At 43.1% G+C, this 18,469-nt stretch overlaps 1 protein-coding gene across 3 annotated transcripts in view; it reads left to right on the top strand.

Moving 5' to 3' along the window:
- Positions 1-18,469, top strand: part of PARD3 (par-3 family cell polarity regulator) — a 624,867-nt gene that overhangs the window by 437,479 nt on the left and 168,919 nt on the right. Inside the window, exon 22 of one of the 3 annotated variants that reach the window (XM_033166261.1) lies at positions 8,780-9,593. The exons of 1 other annotated variant lie outside the window; for it this stretch is intronic. In XM_033166261.1, the coding sequence (XP_033022152.1) occupies positions 8,780-9,035 (256 nt within the window). In that variant the 3' untranslated portion in view covers positions 9,036-9,593. Of the gene's footprint in view, positions 1-8,779; positions 9,594-18,469 lie in introns of those variants that run through there. One more of the 3 variants, XM_033166262.1, reaches the window with a different exon arrangement.

Below are 18,469 nucleotides of genomic sequence, written 5' to 3'. Positions count from 1 at the left end.
TTATATACATTTAACAAAATTAATTAATGTACATAAGTTAAATATAAATAACTTACAGTAAAATGCTTTAATTGCCTATATCTTAATACCTTTTGCAGCATCTTGGAATGAAATTATTTCTCAAGTATGCATTTACACAGTCACCAGATTATCCTTACAGCAGCATATAATCAATCCAACATTCCTAATATTTCTAAATCTCTTTTCATATAGTAAATTCCTGATCTCCATGTATTCAGTAGGGTTGCTATCTTTCCATAATATCTTAGCATTATAGCCACCAATTGTTCCCACATCTTCCTAATTATATTTTTTAAAGTTTTTAATCTTCTTCCAAGACTTGGCATACAGAATTCTTGCCATAGTTAAAATATGAAGATTTCCTGAGACCCAATATGTTGATGGGGACATTCAAGTTTACATTGTTCAACAAGCATACTGAAGAATCTAATCTTTCTGGAAAATTTAATTAGCCACATTTACTACCATAACTCCATAAATGGTAAAAAAAAATCTTCTTTTCTCTCTTTACAAAACCAGCATTCCTCAGTTTTCTTGTCACACCAGACTGTCCTATATAAATGTCATATCATCAGAGCAAAATCATTGCATTCTTGCCCAATAGTGCTTAGTGTTGGATGTCACAATAAATTGCATTTATTTAGTTTGTGGACACCCAAAGTATAGAATGTGCATACATTTAAAGGTATATGAACATGGATGTGCGTGTACACATTTATTAATAGATAATGCATACAAATTAATAGACTATTTTGATATCTTGTTCTGGAGGACTTGGTCCTCCAACAATGGTAATTTTATGTATTGTCTGTTCCCCTTAAGGGTGTTAAAGCCTACGCCTCTCAGAGATAATACAGCCTTTCTTCATCTTCCTTTAGTGCCATTAAAGCTACAAGCCTTTTGCTGTAAAAAAAAAGTATACTAATGAATAGAAATGTTACAAGAACAGAAGTCTTGTGTTTTCCCTTCATCATGCATCATCCATTTTAATTAGAGGAAAGGGTAGTGAGCACAGTGACAAGAGTGTGGAATTAAAATCATTAATTGATGTCAAGCTGAAGAGAGGCTGCTAACATGAATTTAGTGACAGCAGGAAGGAAATTAACCTTATTACTTTATTTAGAGCATTAGTTTATTTAATATTTTTGTCTATGCAAATCCAGAGTGCTTTATTTATGACAATGGCAAAGGACAAATAATTCATTAAAAATGTGAATATTAATTATTTCACAGCAATGAATCTTACAATAGGCTCACTGTTCTTAGAACATCCATTAAAGTTGGTAGACATGGACCTTAATGCGCTTAGATTTTTATTTTCAGGGCCAACATTCTTACATAAATGAATATTTGGAATTGCTCCTGTGGTTTGCGTTAGAAAACCACCTGATGAAAAAAATGCATCAAATGGCATTGTTTGCTTTAACGTGGACTATAGTAGAACAGCCAGAAAAACACATTTCTTATAATTTTGCATATAGTGCCATTTGAGAAAACTGATGGTATTCGTTTTGTCAGTGAAAGTATGGTCAATAACAGCAAAGATTTAATGGGAAGCATACTAACTTACTCTTGAAAGGACAATAGCACCATCCTTGCAGATCATTTGTGACCTCAGGGGTCATGATAAAAGAATAGTGAGAGTGTTGTCTTCCAGTAAAGGCCATCTGGAGCTATTAAAATATCAGATGGAGTCAGGGCTTCAACAGCAGGATGCTCTTCTGGTGTATTTCCAGAATTCCCAATGAGACCATAATATTTTTACTGGGAAATCTACACTTTGTTTCTTCAGAGCAAAATATTTTCATTGCACTTGTAGACTAGACAAAGAGATTTGGGAGTAGAAACTCTATCGACTTTAAATACGAACTGATATCTCACTTTGGTATTTTTAATTGGTGCAGTAATGTTTTTTGTTATGGTCTTCTGAATCCTACTCAATGCACAATTACTTGCACTTTGGCCAGGACTTGACACATATATTTGTACGTGGACCACCCTATTTGACAGCTAAGGAAAAACAAACATCTTTGTGCCATGTAATCCATGCTAGTTCTTGGTCTTCTCAGTAATGTCCTTTCGCTTTTAAATTTCCAGTGGTCCTCTGCCTTAAAAAGCAACGCCACCAAAATGAGCAGCCTGCACTGGTATATAAGATTTAGTTTATTCAAATGTATCATTCAATGCTTTAAAGGTGGCAATTAGTTGGAAGCTGTTTGACTTTCATAGTTGCACTGCATTTCACATGTCACAGTACCAGCAGAGATGTAAAAGTTCACAGGTGCACTCTGCAGCATCAGACCCTTGTCTGAAATCCTGCAGATCTGTTGCTAGTTAGTATAGATGATAATGAGCTAGATGGCCCAGAGGTCTGACTTGGAATAAGGCAGCTTCACATGTTCCTGTGATCTTACATAAAGATTTAGGGAAATAGCCCTTTCTCTTGAGCGACATGCCTAACAAAATGTGGCTTGGTACTTTACAACATCCAGAGTACTCACTAAACCCATTCACACCCAGTTACTCTTTGCAGAGTCAGGGCAGTTTACAGGATTAGTAGTGCTGATCTATTTCCATGTCACATTGGTATGTTTACAATAGTTGCGAGGAAAGAACAACAGGATATGCAATATAGCCAAGCAGTCATGACCAAAATGCAGATTCCTTTCTAGGTAAAAATAATGTATACTTTTTAGAGCATCTAGAATACTGTGTGTTCTTTTGGGCAGGTGGTGATGGTAGATTTGTTGGTCTGCCTGCCAAGACTGATAGCTTATAAAACAGAAACAGGGTTTCTCCAATTTGCCCACACCATACTTGCAGGGCTTAGGGCAGGCATAGGCAAACTCGGCCCTCCAGATGTTTTGAGACTACAAGTCCCATCAACCCTAGCTAACAGGACCAGTGGTCAGGGATGATGGGAGTTGCGTATCGAGGACCTAAAGCCACCCCCCCCCATGACTTGACACAGGAGACATAATTTTGTTTGGGTTTTGGGCATTAATTTAGGCCACAATTTTATTTAAATACAAATTCGGTGAGTGGTTGCGTAGGCATTGGTTCAGACTACTGTCCTACCGGAACAGAGGCTGGCCTAGAACCAGCGATTGGGAGAATGCCGCTGAGGAGAGTTAAGGAGCGGGGGGAAACAACGCTTCCCACTTCCCATGGTCCCGGGGACTTGGGTACCGACAGGATAGCGTCGTTCACTGGGGGCATGTAAATGCCAGGATATGGATCAGACAGAAATCACATGAGGCTCACTTAAAGACGAAACCCTGATTTGGGGGAATGCAAGTCGGGTACACAAGGGAATCGGAATGGGACCCGCCATGCGACTCAGTGCAGGGTCCTTGCTGGCCCCTCCCCCAAGCCACTGCAGGTAGCTCGCGACCAAATTTAAATTGCTGTGTTCCTGACCACGGGCTGGAAAGCCCCGGGAATCCTGGCAATATTGGGGAGACCCTTCCCACAAGTACGAAACAGCTAATTAATCTGTAAAACCTTCTTGTCAGATTTTAATAGAGATAAACTTACAGGGGTAAGTGCAAGGTAAGGTTTTATTGCTCGTCGAGCCCGTCCCTGCCTGGACAGTGGGCCTGTTGAGCTGCTGCCGAGCCCCCTTCCCCCCCAACGGGGGGGGGGGCGCCTGCCTGGCAACAAGTAGAGAAAGGTTGTGCACCCAATAGCGAGAGGCATCGTAGAATCAAGTAACTGACAAGGTGAGTGTGGCCCTAGGGGTCATTTAGGCCAGCTTCCATGGGTCGCAACAGGCGAATCCCAACCAATTTAAACCGCGTAAGAACCTGCTTAGCTTAGCAAGCTTGCCAGCACTTATTGCTGCCCCACCAGGAAGTGCTCCCGGCATGGCAAATCGCCCCTTGGGCCGAGGTACCTGGAAGAGGCCGCTGACGAAAGGAGAGACTCCCCGGCTCCTATTTGGCCGGCTTTCTGGAATGTCTTTGTGGCGGCGCATCTGCCTGAAGATGCTTGTGCTGGCACTGGCGGACTGACCTCAGCAGGGAACTCAGGCTCAGGATACTGCGTCGAAATACCTGGGAGAGATGGAAGAAAGGAAATGTGTGAGATACCAGCCCCAGCAGCAGGCCCAGGTTGGGGCTAAAAGGGAGGGCTCCCGGCCCAGGTGGGGCCATTCACTGCCCCCCCTCCTAGCTGCCTGCCGAGCAGACGCTCCCCCACCCGCACCGGGGGCTGCGGAGAGGACGGAACCGGGCTCTGCGAAATCGGGAATCAGAAATTAAAGCCCCGGTACCGGGAGCTCCTCTCCCTCCGTGCTGACAGCCAACTTGGCAGGTGAAACCCAGCCGGAGGCGATGGCCCCGTCCGAGGACTGGATTGACGGGCAGAGCATTGAAGGAGACCATCCGCTCTGGCTGAGAGGCGGGCCCAATGCTACTGGATCACCGGCCAACTTGCTACCATGGATTAATGTGGCCCATAGTACAACTAAGATTGGGTGAACAAGTGACTGGGACGGCCCCTTAATAGCCCTCTTTGCTGGGATAGGAAGCAAGCTGCATAGAAGCCTACTTTGGAGCCATTCTAGCAACAGGTTAAGGAAGAGTTTTTTACCCATGGGCCGTGCGGCTGCTGAATGAAATACAGCAACATCGCAGCTGACATTAGGGATTGGTGGTAATGGGACGGCTCGAAATGTGACAAGGACTGTGAAATTGGGGGGAGCGGGGCTCATTCAATCACACTGTAAACGTGGTATAATAACAATAAACTATTTCTATTTTTATTCTACCTACCCAGCAATAGAGTAATCCCCATAAGGATTGCTAAATAAGCTAGACATCTAATAAGGTAACTATCCTATTAGGGCAAAATATACTTGAAGAAAATAAATTGTTCAGCAAACAGCATAGCTAAAGAGCATGCACAGAGTGCTCAAGTCATAGGAGCACAGATAATCACCGGCTCCACTCTGTCTGCCTCAGAGATGCATCAGCAATAACAGCACAGACATACAGGCAGTCATACCTACACAGAGCTGCTAAGCCTGCAAGGAGACTGATACAATTGTATAAAGAGAATGAGTCACATGTCACAGAGACTCAGCCACTTTCTGTTAACAGTAGGAGGCTTAGGCTTCAATGGTTTGAGTAGGCCGTGTAGGCCTCAATGATTCTGCTCTTAGGGATCTTTGTCATGATGAGGGCCACCCAAAATGAAAAAGAAGCAGCCCAAAGCAGTGCTCACATCGAAAGCTAGGAAAGCACGCTCGCAAAAGCAACAGCTGCAGTATTAAAAGAACCTCACAATGGTGCTCCTGCCCATGGCTAGATTAAAATACAGCCAACAGTGCTGCACACCCCCAAATTAAAGGCAGCCTTCAGGAATACTAGTGAAAGTGATTCCAGCCAATCTAGACATGGCCCTGACTAACCCCACCATTATAAAATGGGAGAAATGGGGGGGGGACCTTTTGTGCAAGGAAAGCCCCTAATGGGGGCTCTCACTATTGGGAAAGGCAAGGCGAGAGGATTACGCACGGGCAGAGCTCATGGGCACAGGGAGAATCTTCCCAAGGAGCAGGGGGAAGAGCCCAAACAGGCCCCTGGTGTGGCAAAGCCCCCACCAGGGGTGGGGTGGGAAATCAAACAGGAAAAAGCGGCTCCCTGCTATTATTAGTATTATTATCTGTTATTACTATTATCAAATATTTGTGAAATGCACACCAAAGCCCTGGGGCTACAGAGTGATTTGCCAACCTCTTAGGCTGCGTAGACACAGACCAGCTGGCAATAACAAAGATGCCCTATGCCAGAAATAAATGTAATTTATCCAACTACAAAAGGACCCCAACAGGCCACCCAAATGGCGGGAGGTGTGTGCGTGGAAAGGCAATCAGGGGGCCTCCTCGTGAGGAAGCGGCATGGGCCTGCAAAAGGGGGATCAGGGACCCCGAGGGGAAGGAAGAGGGGGGAAAGGGGGGGCAGGGTAGGGAAAGGTATTGTCACAAGGGAATTTTTAAAACGAGAGTGGTGGGTCTTAAAGTTAACCAAGGTAAATTAAGAATAAAAGGTACAAGGCCAAAGGTTTTACAAGGGATAAGTAAGGGATAAATAAGGTTAATACAACCGTGTTCACAGCCTGGTGATCTGATCAGAAGCCGAAGCCAAGAGAAGGATCACCCTGCGTGCAGAGGAATATATAGGATGCTAAGCTGTCCATCACAAGTTGCAACATTTACTTTTGCCCAGTAACTCCTCTCTGCCCTATAGCTGCTAAGGCCGGCTACCGGCCCCACCCCCACAGGAAGGGATGTGTCTTGCCAGGTCCCGATCGCAACACGTGCTCTTACTCATGGTAGAACCCAATTTGTAGTCCCAAAACATCGGGGGGGGGGAGTTTGCCTATGCCTGGCTTGGGGTGATATAGATCTGAAGTCTTGAAAGGCACACCCATTACAACTCGTCCCTCTCCGTGCCACAGCAGATGAATACCAAATTCATCTTAATACCAAATATCCATTTAAGGATGATTCATTCTAATATGCAATTATTGGAAGTGAGCTGCTCTTATTGCTGTTAAATTTAACAGTGCCGGAAAACCTATCAAATTATCCAACTTGCACTACAGGAGTCCAATACTTTGCAGCTAAAAGCGCTTAAACATCATGTTTACTCTAATTTTTAAAGGCAGCGGCAATTATCTGAATAATCAAAGGGATAGTGAATTCTCTGCATGTGTCTCTGATTTGTAGCGTTAGTCAAGCTGTAACATGCATTTCTAAACTACTTATGCCTCCAGTCATTTTGGTACTGCCTGTGTGCTTTCATACCAATTTTATACTTCCACCCTACCCATAAATGCAGTTGGGGGAATTTTGCATTGCTGCTTCACATGGTAAAGTGCCCAAAGGTTCTGCTGTATCAGCCTAGATCTGTGCTATTTGTTCTTATTGTCTACTCCAGGGGTAACCAACATGCTGCCCTCCTGATATTGTTGAACTCCAAATTCCATAATGGCCAGTGGCTAGGGATGATAGGAAGTATAGTTCAGCGATGTCTGAAGGATGTCAGATTGACTACCCCTGGAGTAGACAATAGGCACCTATAGTGTGTCCTGATAAAATGCATTTTTCCAAATGTACCTGTATGATACACAATATTTGAAAATACGTTCTTTTCAGATTTACACTTTCCATGTGCAGGTGAAAATCTTAGTAATGCACCTAAAAAACCAAAATATGTAGTTTCTAGATGGGAATGGCTAATATTTCTAGCCATAATACTACTGTACTAAACATTATCTAAATTACATTCAAATGTCTATAATACATAATTCACAGAAGAAATGTGGCTGCAATATGTGGAGCTGCTTATTTTCTTATTAATTATAGGTATTACTCAATGAGATATTTTTTACAGTCAATGAATGAATTATATGCTATCCTCACTGAGTCAATGGAAAGTTTTCTATTGATTTAAATAAGGCCAGCTTTTATCCTTCCGAGATATTCTTATGACTTCTTTATAGAAACCATAAAGCGGGATTGCTAAAAAGCATTAAATAGTCTGTGAATAGATGACGGGCAGAGTTAGATTAAATATAAGATTAAACCCTCCACCATATGCTTTTAATGGTAAAGGATACTGAAAGCATTGAGTTGCAATGTGATATCATTATGGTGTGAAATACATCATCATGCAAACACTAATGATTAATAATTACCACATGCAACAGAATCAAAGCACTTGTAGTTTTATGAGGCAAGCTGCAAGCCACATATGGCAGGGTAAGAATTGTTTGAGTGACAGCATTTTACCTGTCTGAACAAAGACATTGGATTCTTATCTCATTATACAAGACATAGCTATTTTTAGCCATCTCACCCCTTGCTTTTTCCTGTAAGACCAATTGCAGTCGTTAACAGTCGTAAACAGGTTTTCCACACCTATCAGCCAATCACCCATTCCCACCACCCTTCTGAGTAATACCCCTCCCCACTCTCTCACTATATATAAGGGTGACTTCTGTTTCAGTGTATCTGAAGAGGTGTGCATGCACACGAAAGCTCATACCAAGAACAAACTTAGTTGGTCTCTAAGGTGCTACTGGAAGGATTTTTTTTATTTTGTTTTGACTATGGCAGACCAACACAGCTACCTACCTGTAGCATTTTACCTAATGAGAAAGCAAGTTGCATATCCAGACTAAGGGAGTTCCAATGCTAAAATAAACAGCATAATAAAACTAAAACAATCATCTACAATGGCTATATTCAATTCCACTGTTAGAGGCAGTATCTGAATATCAGTTGCTGTGAATCACTTGTTAGGAGAGTGCTGTTGCATTCAGGTTATCCTTCTAGGCTTTGGTTGGCCACTGTGAGAATAGGATGCTGAGCTAGATGGGTCTTTGGCCTGATCCAGAAGGTTCATCTTATTTTCTTGGGTATAATGAGCCCATGGAGAAGGAGGACAGGAGGAATAACACCCAAACAGGTATTTGGTGCCATCAGTATGGTCACATGGAAATACTGCTGTGCTGCTTGCAGCTTGCAGATCTTGAGTTACGTATGTTATATGTGTTTCCCCACCCACAAGATTTCTAAAGAGTTAGGAAATGTACTCCGGAGTTCAACTCTGGCGAAAGCCCCATGATTCTTAAGTACTGCCCTCTAGCACTTTTGTGATCCCCCCCAATAGGTTTTACTTACCCATGAATATAAGCATTTTTGCACCCAGCTTTCAAATATAATTCTAGCCTTATTTCTCATTTCCAGAATTCAAGCCAAGACTCGAGAGTTTCGCGAGAGACAAGCTCGGGAACGGGATTATGCCGAGATCCAAGAATTAAACAGGACTTTTGGATGCGATGGTGACTCAATGTATGCTGGAATTGCTTCATATAATTCCTCCATAAATAGTGGCACAATGAACAATAGACCACGGAGCCCTAGGGAAGGGCCAACAGTTGAAGCATTATATGCCCAAGTGAAGAAAGCACGCAATTCCAAGTCTTCACCTGCAGACAGGTAGGCACCAGGCTACAGTCAATATTCTGCTTCCAATGTCTGGTTTGTATTTTATTTTATTTTATTATTTTTGGCTGCGGGAGGTGACTGTTCATCAGCTGTAAAGCCAGAACTGCATTTTATTAATGGCTTTTTAAAAGCCTTTGTAGAGAAAAATATTGAATTCACACAAATCAAGTCATAATGGAATGAGCAGTACAATCTTTTCAGATGATCCTAACACAATTCATCATCTCCTGGAAATGCTTTTGGATCCAAATTGCACTGTTTAGTATAATTCAAATTAAAGTCAAACTTGGAACAGCTTCTGGTTCAGTTATTGGCAGTTCTAGTAATAAGCTGTGGTGCTTGTGGGTAGCATTTGACTTTGGTTTTCTGGGCCAGTGCCTGGGAGAATATTTGCTTTTGTTTTGGAAAGAGGGGTGCAAACAGAATTATTTAGGCCACTGTTTCTTGACACCAAGGTGGGTCTCTCTGTCAGGCTTTTGACCGTTTCACACCAATTCCTGCAATAAGCAACACATTTTAATCTTGAAGCTTTAGATCTGAAAACCTACCAATACCCAATTCCTAATTTCCCTCTTGCCCAGTTTAAAAACTCTTGGTTTTTTTGTAATGATTACCATGCTAGAGGTTGCTGCTAAGCTGTTTGTGGACCTTCACTTAATTTGATCTATGATTGGTATGCTAGTAATAACAATTCATACTAAGCTCAAAGTAATAAAGATACTCTTTCATTGTTGTTGCTCATATTCCAAGCTGAACTGTAAGGCTGGGAAACAAATGTTTTTTTCCTGTTCACAGCCACTTCTAGGCAGGTCAGGTTTCACCAAATCCATTCATGTGAAAAGAAGGCAAGCAAGATATAGAAGGTATAAAAACCAAACAAGAGGGTAGAAGTAGAGAGTGGAAGAAAGAAGTGAAGGGAGTCAGGGTAGCTAAAGATTAAGAACTAGTGGTTTAAACCCGTTAAAATAACGGGCGCTAGAACATTTCTGACACAAAACCCAAAGTCCTGAAGTGCAGGGAGCAGGGCAAACCATGCGCTCCCTACACGGCGTTAAGATTCCTGAGGGAGAAATGACAGCGTGTTTCCTTTTATTGTTCCTGTCCTAAACATACTTACTGCACGAAGGTAGAACAGGTTTCCTTCCGGATGTGTGGGGCTCCCAGCCCCTTTCGGAGTGTGGAGCGGTGGGTGGGGAAGCGAGGGGGGTGAGGCGGCGGCAGAGGCGGCGGCATCATCTCCCGGGAGGCTTCCCCCCCCCGGCTCTCCTCCTCCTTCTGTCCAGCGGCGAGAGTGGCAGCGTGGCCTCCCTTCTCGGCCGCCCTTCATTCAGCCTCTGGAGTGCCAGCGTTCCATTTCAACCACCGCTTCAACTGCCGCTGCTGCTCCCGGAACGATTGTCTCTCTGCTCCAATCCCTGTGTCCGTGGGGCACGTGCTCAGTAGTGCAAACCCAGAGACACAGGGACTGGATGCAGAGACACTTGCGTTTTATATATATAGATATGCAAGAACTCTGTGGATTTGTCTCAAGTGCATTTTGTTAGCGTTAATATGTAGATTATACAATGGCAATGAGTAGCTCCAGGTTGCAGGACCCTTGCCAGGCAGCTTCCTATATGAATGGGGCCTCTTGAAGTTCACAATAAGGACCAGCTGCTTCTTGGCATACACAATTTTGTATTTCCTATAATGTCCCAGATGTTTCATGTGCCCGGGGCATTGTAGGGGAAACAAAATGGAAGCAGCCATTTGCCCATCATATGTTTATGGCATTTCCCATAATGTTCCAGACCAACGCAACATCAAGGACATTGTGGGGGAAACAAAATGTCCACTGCCAGCAAATTTGCAGCCACCAGAGCTGTGTTTTCTGGTAGTGGGGGTGAGGCAGGCATTAGTACGGTGGGACCTGCTTTGGTGCAGAGGGGCTCTGCAAGCTGCCTGACAATGTAGTGTGGAGATGTTGCTGGGCTTGAGTCAAGGTGTGGTGGAGTCTACAAGCAAGTCGATAGTCAAAAGTTCCTTTTATATTAAGAGTCACATTGAAATCACTGTAAAAAGTTAGTGATAGCAGTGTGAAGCTTTTGTTAAAATTTTGCCAGTTTCCACCCTGATCCTCACAAGTTTATATGCCAATAGATTTAATTCCAATCAAGTAATTTCCTTTGAAACATAACAAAATGTTCACTGGGTAATGTTCAGAGAAATTAAAAATTAGTTATTTACCATTACAAACAAATTGTTTTTTTTTTTTTAACCAAACATTTCTCATTAAGAATTCCCTGCCATTGTTCACCAAGAGTTAATTTCAAGACCAGCTAAAGATTTATCCATGGTCATTGCTACATTAGTTCCTTGTTTTATTCAGACATTATTTGGGAATGCTAAGCTGTACCCCCCCCCCAAAAAAACCAAATGGTTACTTCTTCATTATGAGCATCAGAGAGTCACAGAGAGTGGGGAGGGGTAGACTCTAGATGGAGTTTATAATTGGTTTATTTCCTTCCATTCCTTCTGTTTCCATACCAAACAGTGTCTGGAGAATTATATTCCTGTAGCAAGAGCTTTTAGCCAAGCTAAGAAGAGTGTTGCTGGTGTGTTTTACATCACAGGGAAGAAAGAAAGAAAAAGGCTGATCAATACTGGCTGTGGTTTTTATCATTATTGTTATAATAATTATTTCAGATTGAAATGATGCTGCTAAGTGTGTGTGTGTGTGTGTGTGTGTGTGTGTGTGTGTGTGTACAGAGAGAGAGAGAGAAGGGTCAGGGAGAAAAAGAGAATGAGGAGAGAGATAATATGCTGTGACCCACCATCCAGAGAGAAAACCCCATGAAAAGACAGCTGCTAATGGACATTTACTGGCTGTCGCTGTGCCATCAGTTTCCACCAAGAGTGCATTGTCCTCAAATATAATTGAAATGAAATGGGCACCGTGCTGCTGTAAACCTAAATAGCTTCAAAATAGTAGGCTAGAATCACCCAACTTGCTGCGGACACTTTAATGGAAGCGTAAATACCGTAATCATATGCTTTTTGCATTCGCTTTGCCATTAAAAGGAAAAATATGAAAAAAGGAGAGCTATGCTGAACTGGTTCCTGTTCCACTAAAAGTGGCATCAAGTTATGTCATAGGAATATACAGAGTGAATAATTTTTGGCCAGGAAGGAGTAAGTAGGGAGAATATCCACCTCACCCTTTGTTTAGTATATTAAAAAAACAACACATGAATGTTGAGTTTTTAAAATTGTCACACATGATCCTGATACACTGCTGTCATAGGAAAGCAATAGACCACTTTATTTTGCTGTTGTTTATCTCGTAATATTTACCTCAGTTTAACTTCTGAGAGGCAGTGGATTATTCAGTAATATAATTTAGAAATGCACTGAAAAAGAATAAAAAGACTTGCTCTCGGAGGCCTCTATATAAAAATCACCTTCTGAGTCATATTTTACTAGAGCTGTAAAATATTACATAGCAATATCAAGGTAAATATTTTTTTTTAAATGGAAAAGCAAGATACTAGAATATTATATTAAACTTCATTATTTGTAATGTCAGTCATGTGAATGATCTTTAAAGGCTGAGGTGCCACTGCATATAAATCTAAGCTTTCTGCCAAACCTATAATAGATGGAGAGATACGAGTTATTCCTCAGGATAACACTTTCTGTAAGTGCTGGAAATTTATTTCTTTTTTCTCTTTAATGGAGAGGTTTAGACTTGCTATGAAGTCGTACCTTAGAACTGCTATGGCAAAAGTGAAAGGCCACAATTTTATTACTATTCCCAGCCGCGATGCATTCTGGAGAAAACCTGTGGATTTATTAACCCCCCCCCCTTTTTTTTTTGCTGTGGTTACTTATAAGTCCCCAAATGGGCAAGCTTGCTTATGTTGAGTTGCACCTCATTCTGCGAATTAGTCCCATTGAGGGCAGTTTTAATGAGACTGCTAGAAAGGGAATGCTTTCACTCAACATAGTTATGAATAACTGTGTGAGGTTGCTATTTGTTACGTGCGCTTCAGGGTCTCGAAAGTCAGTTCAACTACTGATGGCTTCAAGGACAGCCAGACCTGCTAAACTTTTTCGAGACGGGGGGGGGGGGAGGGGGCTGTTCCCTTTTGTGAAGCAAAAGAAGAGGCCCCTGAGGCAACTCACCGTCTCACCTCCTCAAAACAGCATCAGCATTGCACTCAAACATTGCTCTCTAGTAGTGTTCATCAGTAGGGTTATGAAAGGCTTGCCTATCCTAGGCATCCAGCATTGAACACTAAGGAAAATAGCTTGTGAATGAGTGTGCCTACTCAAAGGAACTTTGGGATTTGATACCTTTCATTTCACAAATCCAATCCTGCCAGATACCTAATGTGTTCCCTTTCAACTGACCTCAGAAATTTCAGTATAATAGGCTGGGATCCAAATGATCATGAGATTAGTTTCATGAACCTAGGTAAAAGGTAAAGGGACCCCTGACCATCAGGTCCAGTCGTGTCCGACTCTGGGGTTGCGGCGCTCATCTCGCTCTATAGGCTAAGGGAGCCGGCGTTTGTCCGCAGACAGCTTCCGGGTCATGTGGCCAGCATGACAAAGCCGCTTCTGGCGAACCAGAGCAGCGCACGGAAACACCGTTTACCTTCCCGCTGGAGCGGTCCCTATTTATCTACTTGCACTTTGACATGCTTTCGAACTGCTAGGTGGGCAGGAGCTGGGACCGAGCAACGGGAGCTCAGCCCGTGGCAGGGATTCGAACCGCCGACCTTCTGATCAGCAAGCCCTAGGCTCTGTGGTTTAACCCACAGTGCCACCTGGGTCCCAGACTTCATGAACCTAAGCGATGGTTAAACTTCATGACTTCATGAACCTAAGCGATGGTTAAACTTGTTGTCTTCAAACCTCTCTCACACACAAAACACCCACCCACACCATGGCAAACTACTTTTGAATCTGATAAGTGTTTAAGGCAGCTTATGATTCGCCATTGGGGTTTGCTGTTGAAAGTGTGGGTCGTGTGAGAAAGCAATTTCAGGGGGGGGAACACTGATGCAGAAACTTTGTGTGGCTAGAGAACATAGGAGCCAACTCCTAGCGGCTGTGGGGGCTTCGGCCAACCACAATAAAATATTTGAGGGGGCCATGCCCCCACAAAGTTGATGGGCATTCCCATTCAAATGGTTTGTGTGCACTGCATCATGTAATCGATTATGTGGGGTGAGGCTTACCTGGGCTCCCACAATATTTTATTCAGGTTGGCACCCTTGCTAGAGAACAAAAACTCAATAGACTTTCATGTCAGATTGGTGGCCAGCATACAAAGGAAGACACTGCAGGACAAACTGTACCTGTTATATTCTGTAATATATGTTGTCACATCAGCAGAGTTGCCAAATCTTGGAAGTAAAAAAAAATCTGGTATGTGGATTTGTCCTGTGAGCATGTTATAGTAGCAAGCACAACGGCAAAGGCTTGAGATTTGAAAACCCTGAAAAATGGAAGAAATCAGGGAAAAGGCCATTTTGTCTTGTTCCGAGTATTCCCATCCATTTTTTTTCCAGGTGGCAGGCATGTGTCAACTAGTCTTGCACATTTATGCACTTAGGAGATGTCATTAAGTTAGCAGGTGTTGTGGACTAGCTAACAGTCCTGCAATTAGCTTGCCACTATGAGGCTCTGAGGATGACTCCCAAAACCTGATTCTAGAAACCAAAGCATGAGATCTGACAATCCAAAGGATTTGACAGATGAACACATTCAAACAGCCTGGCCTCAGATATGAAGCTGGACAAGTTAGTTGGTCAAACTTTAAAACTTCCAGCTAATTTCCTTCAACATACCTGTATTCTTATTTGGATAACATGTATCTGATGAGTATTTTTTACTGGTTTTTCTTCAGCTATTGGTGGGTTCCCAGTTGTTAACACAAACCCTTCTGTCTGGATTCAGTGGGAATATGAAAAATAACATTTTCTTGTCACCATAAGGAAGCATATCCTGCTGAGGAGCAGAGAATATTGATATTATAGACAAAGGTGGTCATGAGCATCATCACCAGCACCCGAAAAAATCCCGACAATAACGACTGACTTCTGAATATTGCACTTGATTTATAGACTTTGATTATGCAGTTTTCTATTTTACTGCTGCTTGTAACGTGAACCAACAGGCCCTTCATCTGTTCCCCAAACAGACCAATAAGAATTGTTTGCTCTTCGACAGACTCTGTGTAAAGGAAGCAATTGGTCCCACTAACTTTGGTATTTAGTGGTCTTAGGTTACTACTCTCCCTCCTGCCAACACGGATGCAATAAAAATCCGGTTTTAATATAAATTCATGAGGATTTATGCAGAGCCCCTATTGTGAAGTATATTTGCTGTGACTCTGTTCAGTGTTTGGGTTATGACTTTGAAGGTATAGTGGGAGGATTCATAATGAGTGTTAGACAGATATTCTTGAGTCTTTCTAGCAAGACTAAGAGCTGATATGGCTGCAAAACTAGTTAACTTTGCAGTTACAATGGACAAATAATTGTGGCTTTCTTGCCCCATTTTTTTTTTTTTTTGCTTCCTTTATCGCCTTAATGAGGTTTGTTTTATAATCAAAGGGCAGCAACTGTTTGTTTATTTTATTTTATTTTTAAAAAAAGAGCCTGGCATGGTTCTTTAAGACATTCTATACATGGGAGAATGTATGGAAAGATAAGAAAGGAATGGGCTTCCCCTAGCAGGTTGCAAAACAGGAAGAGAATGAGAGGCCCACCCAAAAGTTCACCTTATAGATAAAATAATTGAAGGTCACTTAACAATCATTCTTTGTTATGAGCTAGCAATAGCTCAATCCAGTTCTGCAAATGTTTTACTTAAGCACAACAGCTGTCAGTAGCAAGGCAAGAGAGCTTTTTAAAAGTACAATTTACTTTAGGAGTGAGTCAGAACTTGTCACCCTTAATCAGTGTAATGCTACAATTTATATGCAGAAAAGGAATGGTAAGGCATGTTACTGCTAGAAGATGAAAAAGGAAAACTACTTTTGTTTTCCTCAAGTTACAGAATGCCGCTCGTTAATAGGGAAAACCTTCGTAATCACAACAAACCGCAAAACTTGGTCATCTCAAGATATCCGGGGATGCGTTTAAAAGGGTATTTGGGTAGCACAAAATTATTTGCCTTCAGGTCACCTCGGTACTCTAAAAATCTGACATTTTTGAGATAAAAAAACCTTAAAATGTATCTATGCACAGTCTGAGAAAATCTATATTTTGTTTGGTTCATGAAAAAAAGTGGTGTTGGGGAAGGGCTGTCGCTCAGTGGTAAAATGCCTGTTTTGCATGCAAAAAGTCCCACATCCAATCCCTGGCATCTCACGATGGGGCCAGTAAAGAATTAAATCTGAAAATCTGGAGAGCCATTTGCAATCAGTGTAAACTCATCTTCCCCAATCTGATACCCTCTGTGTTTTTTTTCCATTACAACTTCTATCAGCCCCAGCCAACATGGCCAATGGTCAGGTACGAAAGGAGTTGTAGTCAAAACGTACGGAGGGTAGCAGATAGAGGGAGGTGACAGGATGCAGAGGAGTGGTGGAAGGCAACAGCTCAGGGACTCCCAGGGGAAGAAGGCTCAGAGCTCAGGGATTGGTGGTGGGACAAAAATAAGTGATCAGAAGGGGAAGAGAGAACAGACTGGGAGGAGGAGGAGGAGGTGGTGTCAGAAGCTGAAGAGGCAACAGGGTTTAGTAAACAGGAAGAAGCTGTGGCAGAGAGTGGTCCAGACTCAGAGCCAGGGAAGGAGGGAAGGCCAGGATGCAGTGGAAATGGGCTGCAGAAGAATCCAGGGCATCTCCCCCTCCTACTGTGATCAGCTCCCCTCCCCCTCCTGGTCTCCCAGAACACAGAGAAATGAAGAAGGCAGATCAATGATTGATAAGGCAGCAGAGCGTTAGGCTGCTGGGAGACGATCCTTAGAAAGCAGTGGGAAGGCAGGGACCTTTGTTTCTCAACAACAGCCTCATTGGGACAAGACCTACTGGGAAGAGCTGCTTTGATCAAGTCACTTTGAATGAAGGACACTGGTGTTAATTTGTTGCTGCCCTATTCCTTACTCTGGCTCTTGACAGGAGGCTTGTGTAGACAATACTGAGCTAGAAGAACTGACACAGTACAGTATATACAACATCTTCTCATAAAAGCATCACAAGCATATCATCATGGTTTCTAGAAATCCTTAGCTGGCAGCTCAGTTCAGACGTTCATCCCTATAAACCTCTAGACCAGTACTATCTCATGGATGACCATGGCGTTATACACCAAATTTCAGCTTTAGCTATTGGTTGCAGAGTTTGACTCATAATGCCAAGCTTTCAATGAAATAATTACTTATTCAATGTACAGTAATATATAATTGTTGGATGAACTCACTGCAATAATTGTCAAATGCTTGGTCATAGGGTAAGGAGCGGGTAGCCAACATGGTGCCTTCCAAGGGTTCTGGACTGCAACTTGCATCAGCCCTAGCCAACATGGGCAATGGTAGAGGATCATGGGTGTAGCCAAGGGAGGACGGGGGGGGGGCATTTGCCCCTCCCTAAATCAAGTAAAATAGAAATACTTAACTGACCAGTCGTGTCGGTTCTGCCCCCCACCCAACAAAAGTCCTGCCCTCCTAACAAAAATCTTGGCTACGTTCAAGTAGAGGTTGATGGGAGTTGTAGTCCAAAATACCAGGAGGGCACCATGTTGGCTAACCCTGGCTTAATGACACATTATTGGTTTTATTAGATTTGCAATTCTGTTACACTGATCTGAAAGCTTAAATTTCATGACATACACAATAAAAAGTGCATATGGCATTGGGTGGTTACATGCTAAATGGAGAACTGAAACTGTTCCTTGTGCATTATCTATATATATAAAATGCAAGTGTCTCTGCGTCCAGTCCGTGTGTCTCTGGGTTTGCGCTACTGCGCATGTGCCCCAGGGACACAGGGATTGGATGGAGAGAGATCGGGCGCGAGCAGCGTTGGCAGTTCAAGCGGGGCAGTTGAATCCGAACGTCGGCGCCCCAGAGGACGAGGGGAGGCCGAGAAGGCAGGTTACGCTGCTGCTCTCGCCGCTGAAACTAGCGGCCCGGGAGCGGTAGCGTGGCATCCCTTCTCAGCCTCCCCATCAATGCGCTTCAGCTTCGCGTCGCAGCTAATGTGCCCCGACCCTGACAAAAGTCTTCGCTTCCTCCGCTTTTTCAAAAGCTGGGCGGAGTTCTTTCCTTATGGCTGCCTTGGCTAAAAGGAGTCCCATGGACTTAAATGGATTTATTTTCGAGGATAGGCGAGCACGCAGGGGATCGGGCTGTAGGGCTCCTTGAGAGAGTTCGGTAGCTTTCCAAAACGTCGGGGGGAGAGAAAAGGAGGAGGCAGAAGCTGAGCGCGGTCAG

The sequence above is a fragment of the Lacerta agilis genome, chromosome 12, assembly GCF_009819535.1.
Source record: "Lacerta agilis isolate rLacAgi1 chromosome 12, rLacAgi1.pri, whole genome shotgun sequence".
Lineage (NCBI taxonomy): Eukaryota > Metazoa > Chordata > Lepidosauria > Squamata > Lacertidae > Lacerta > Lacerta agilis.
This window is presented reverse-complemented; position numbering and strand designations above follow the sequence as displayed.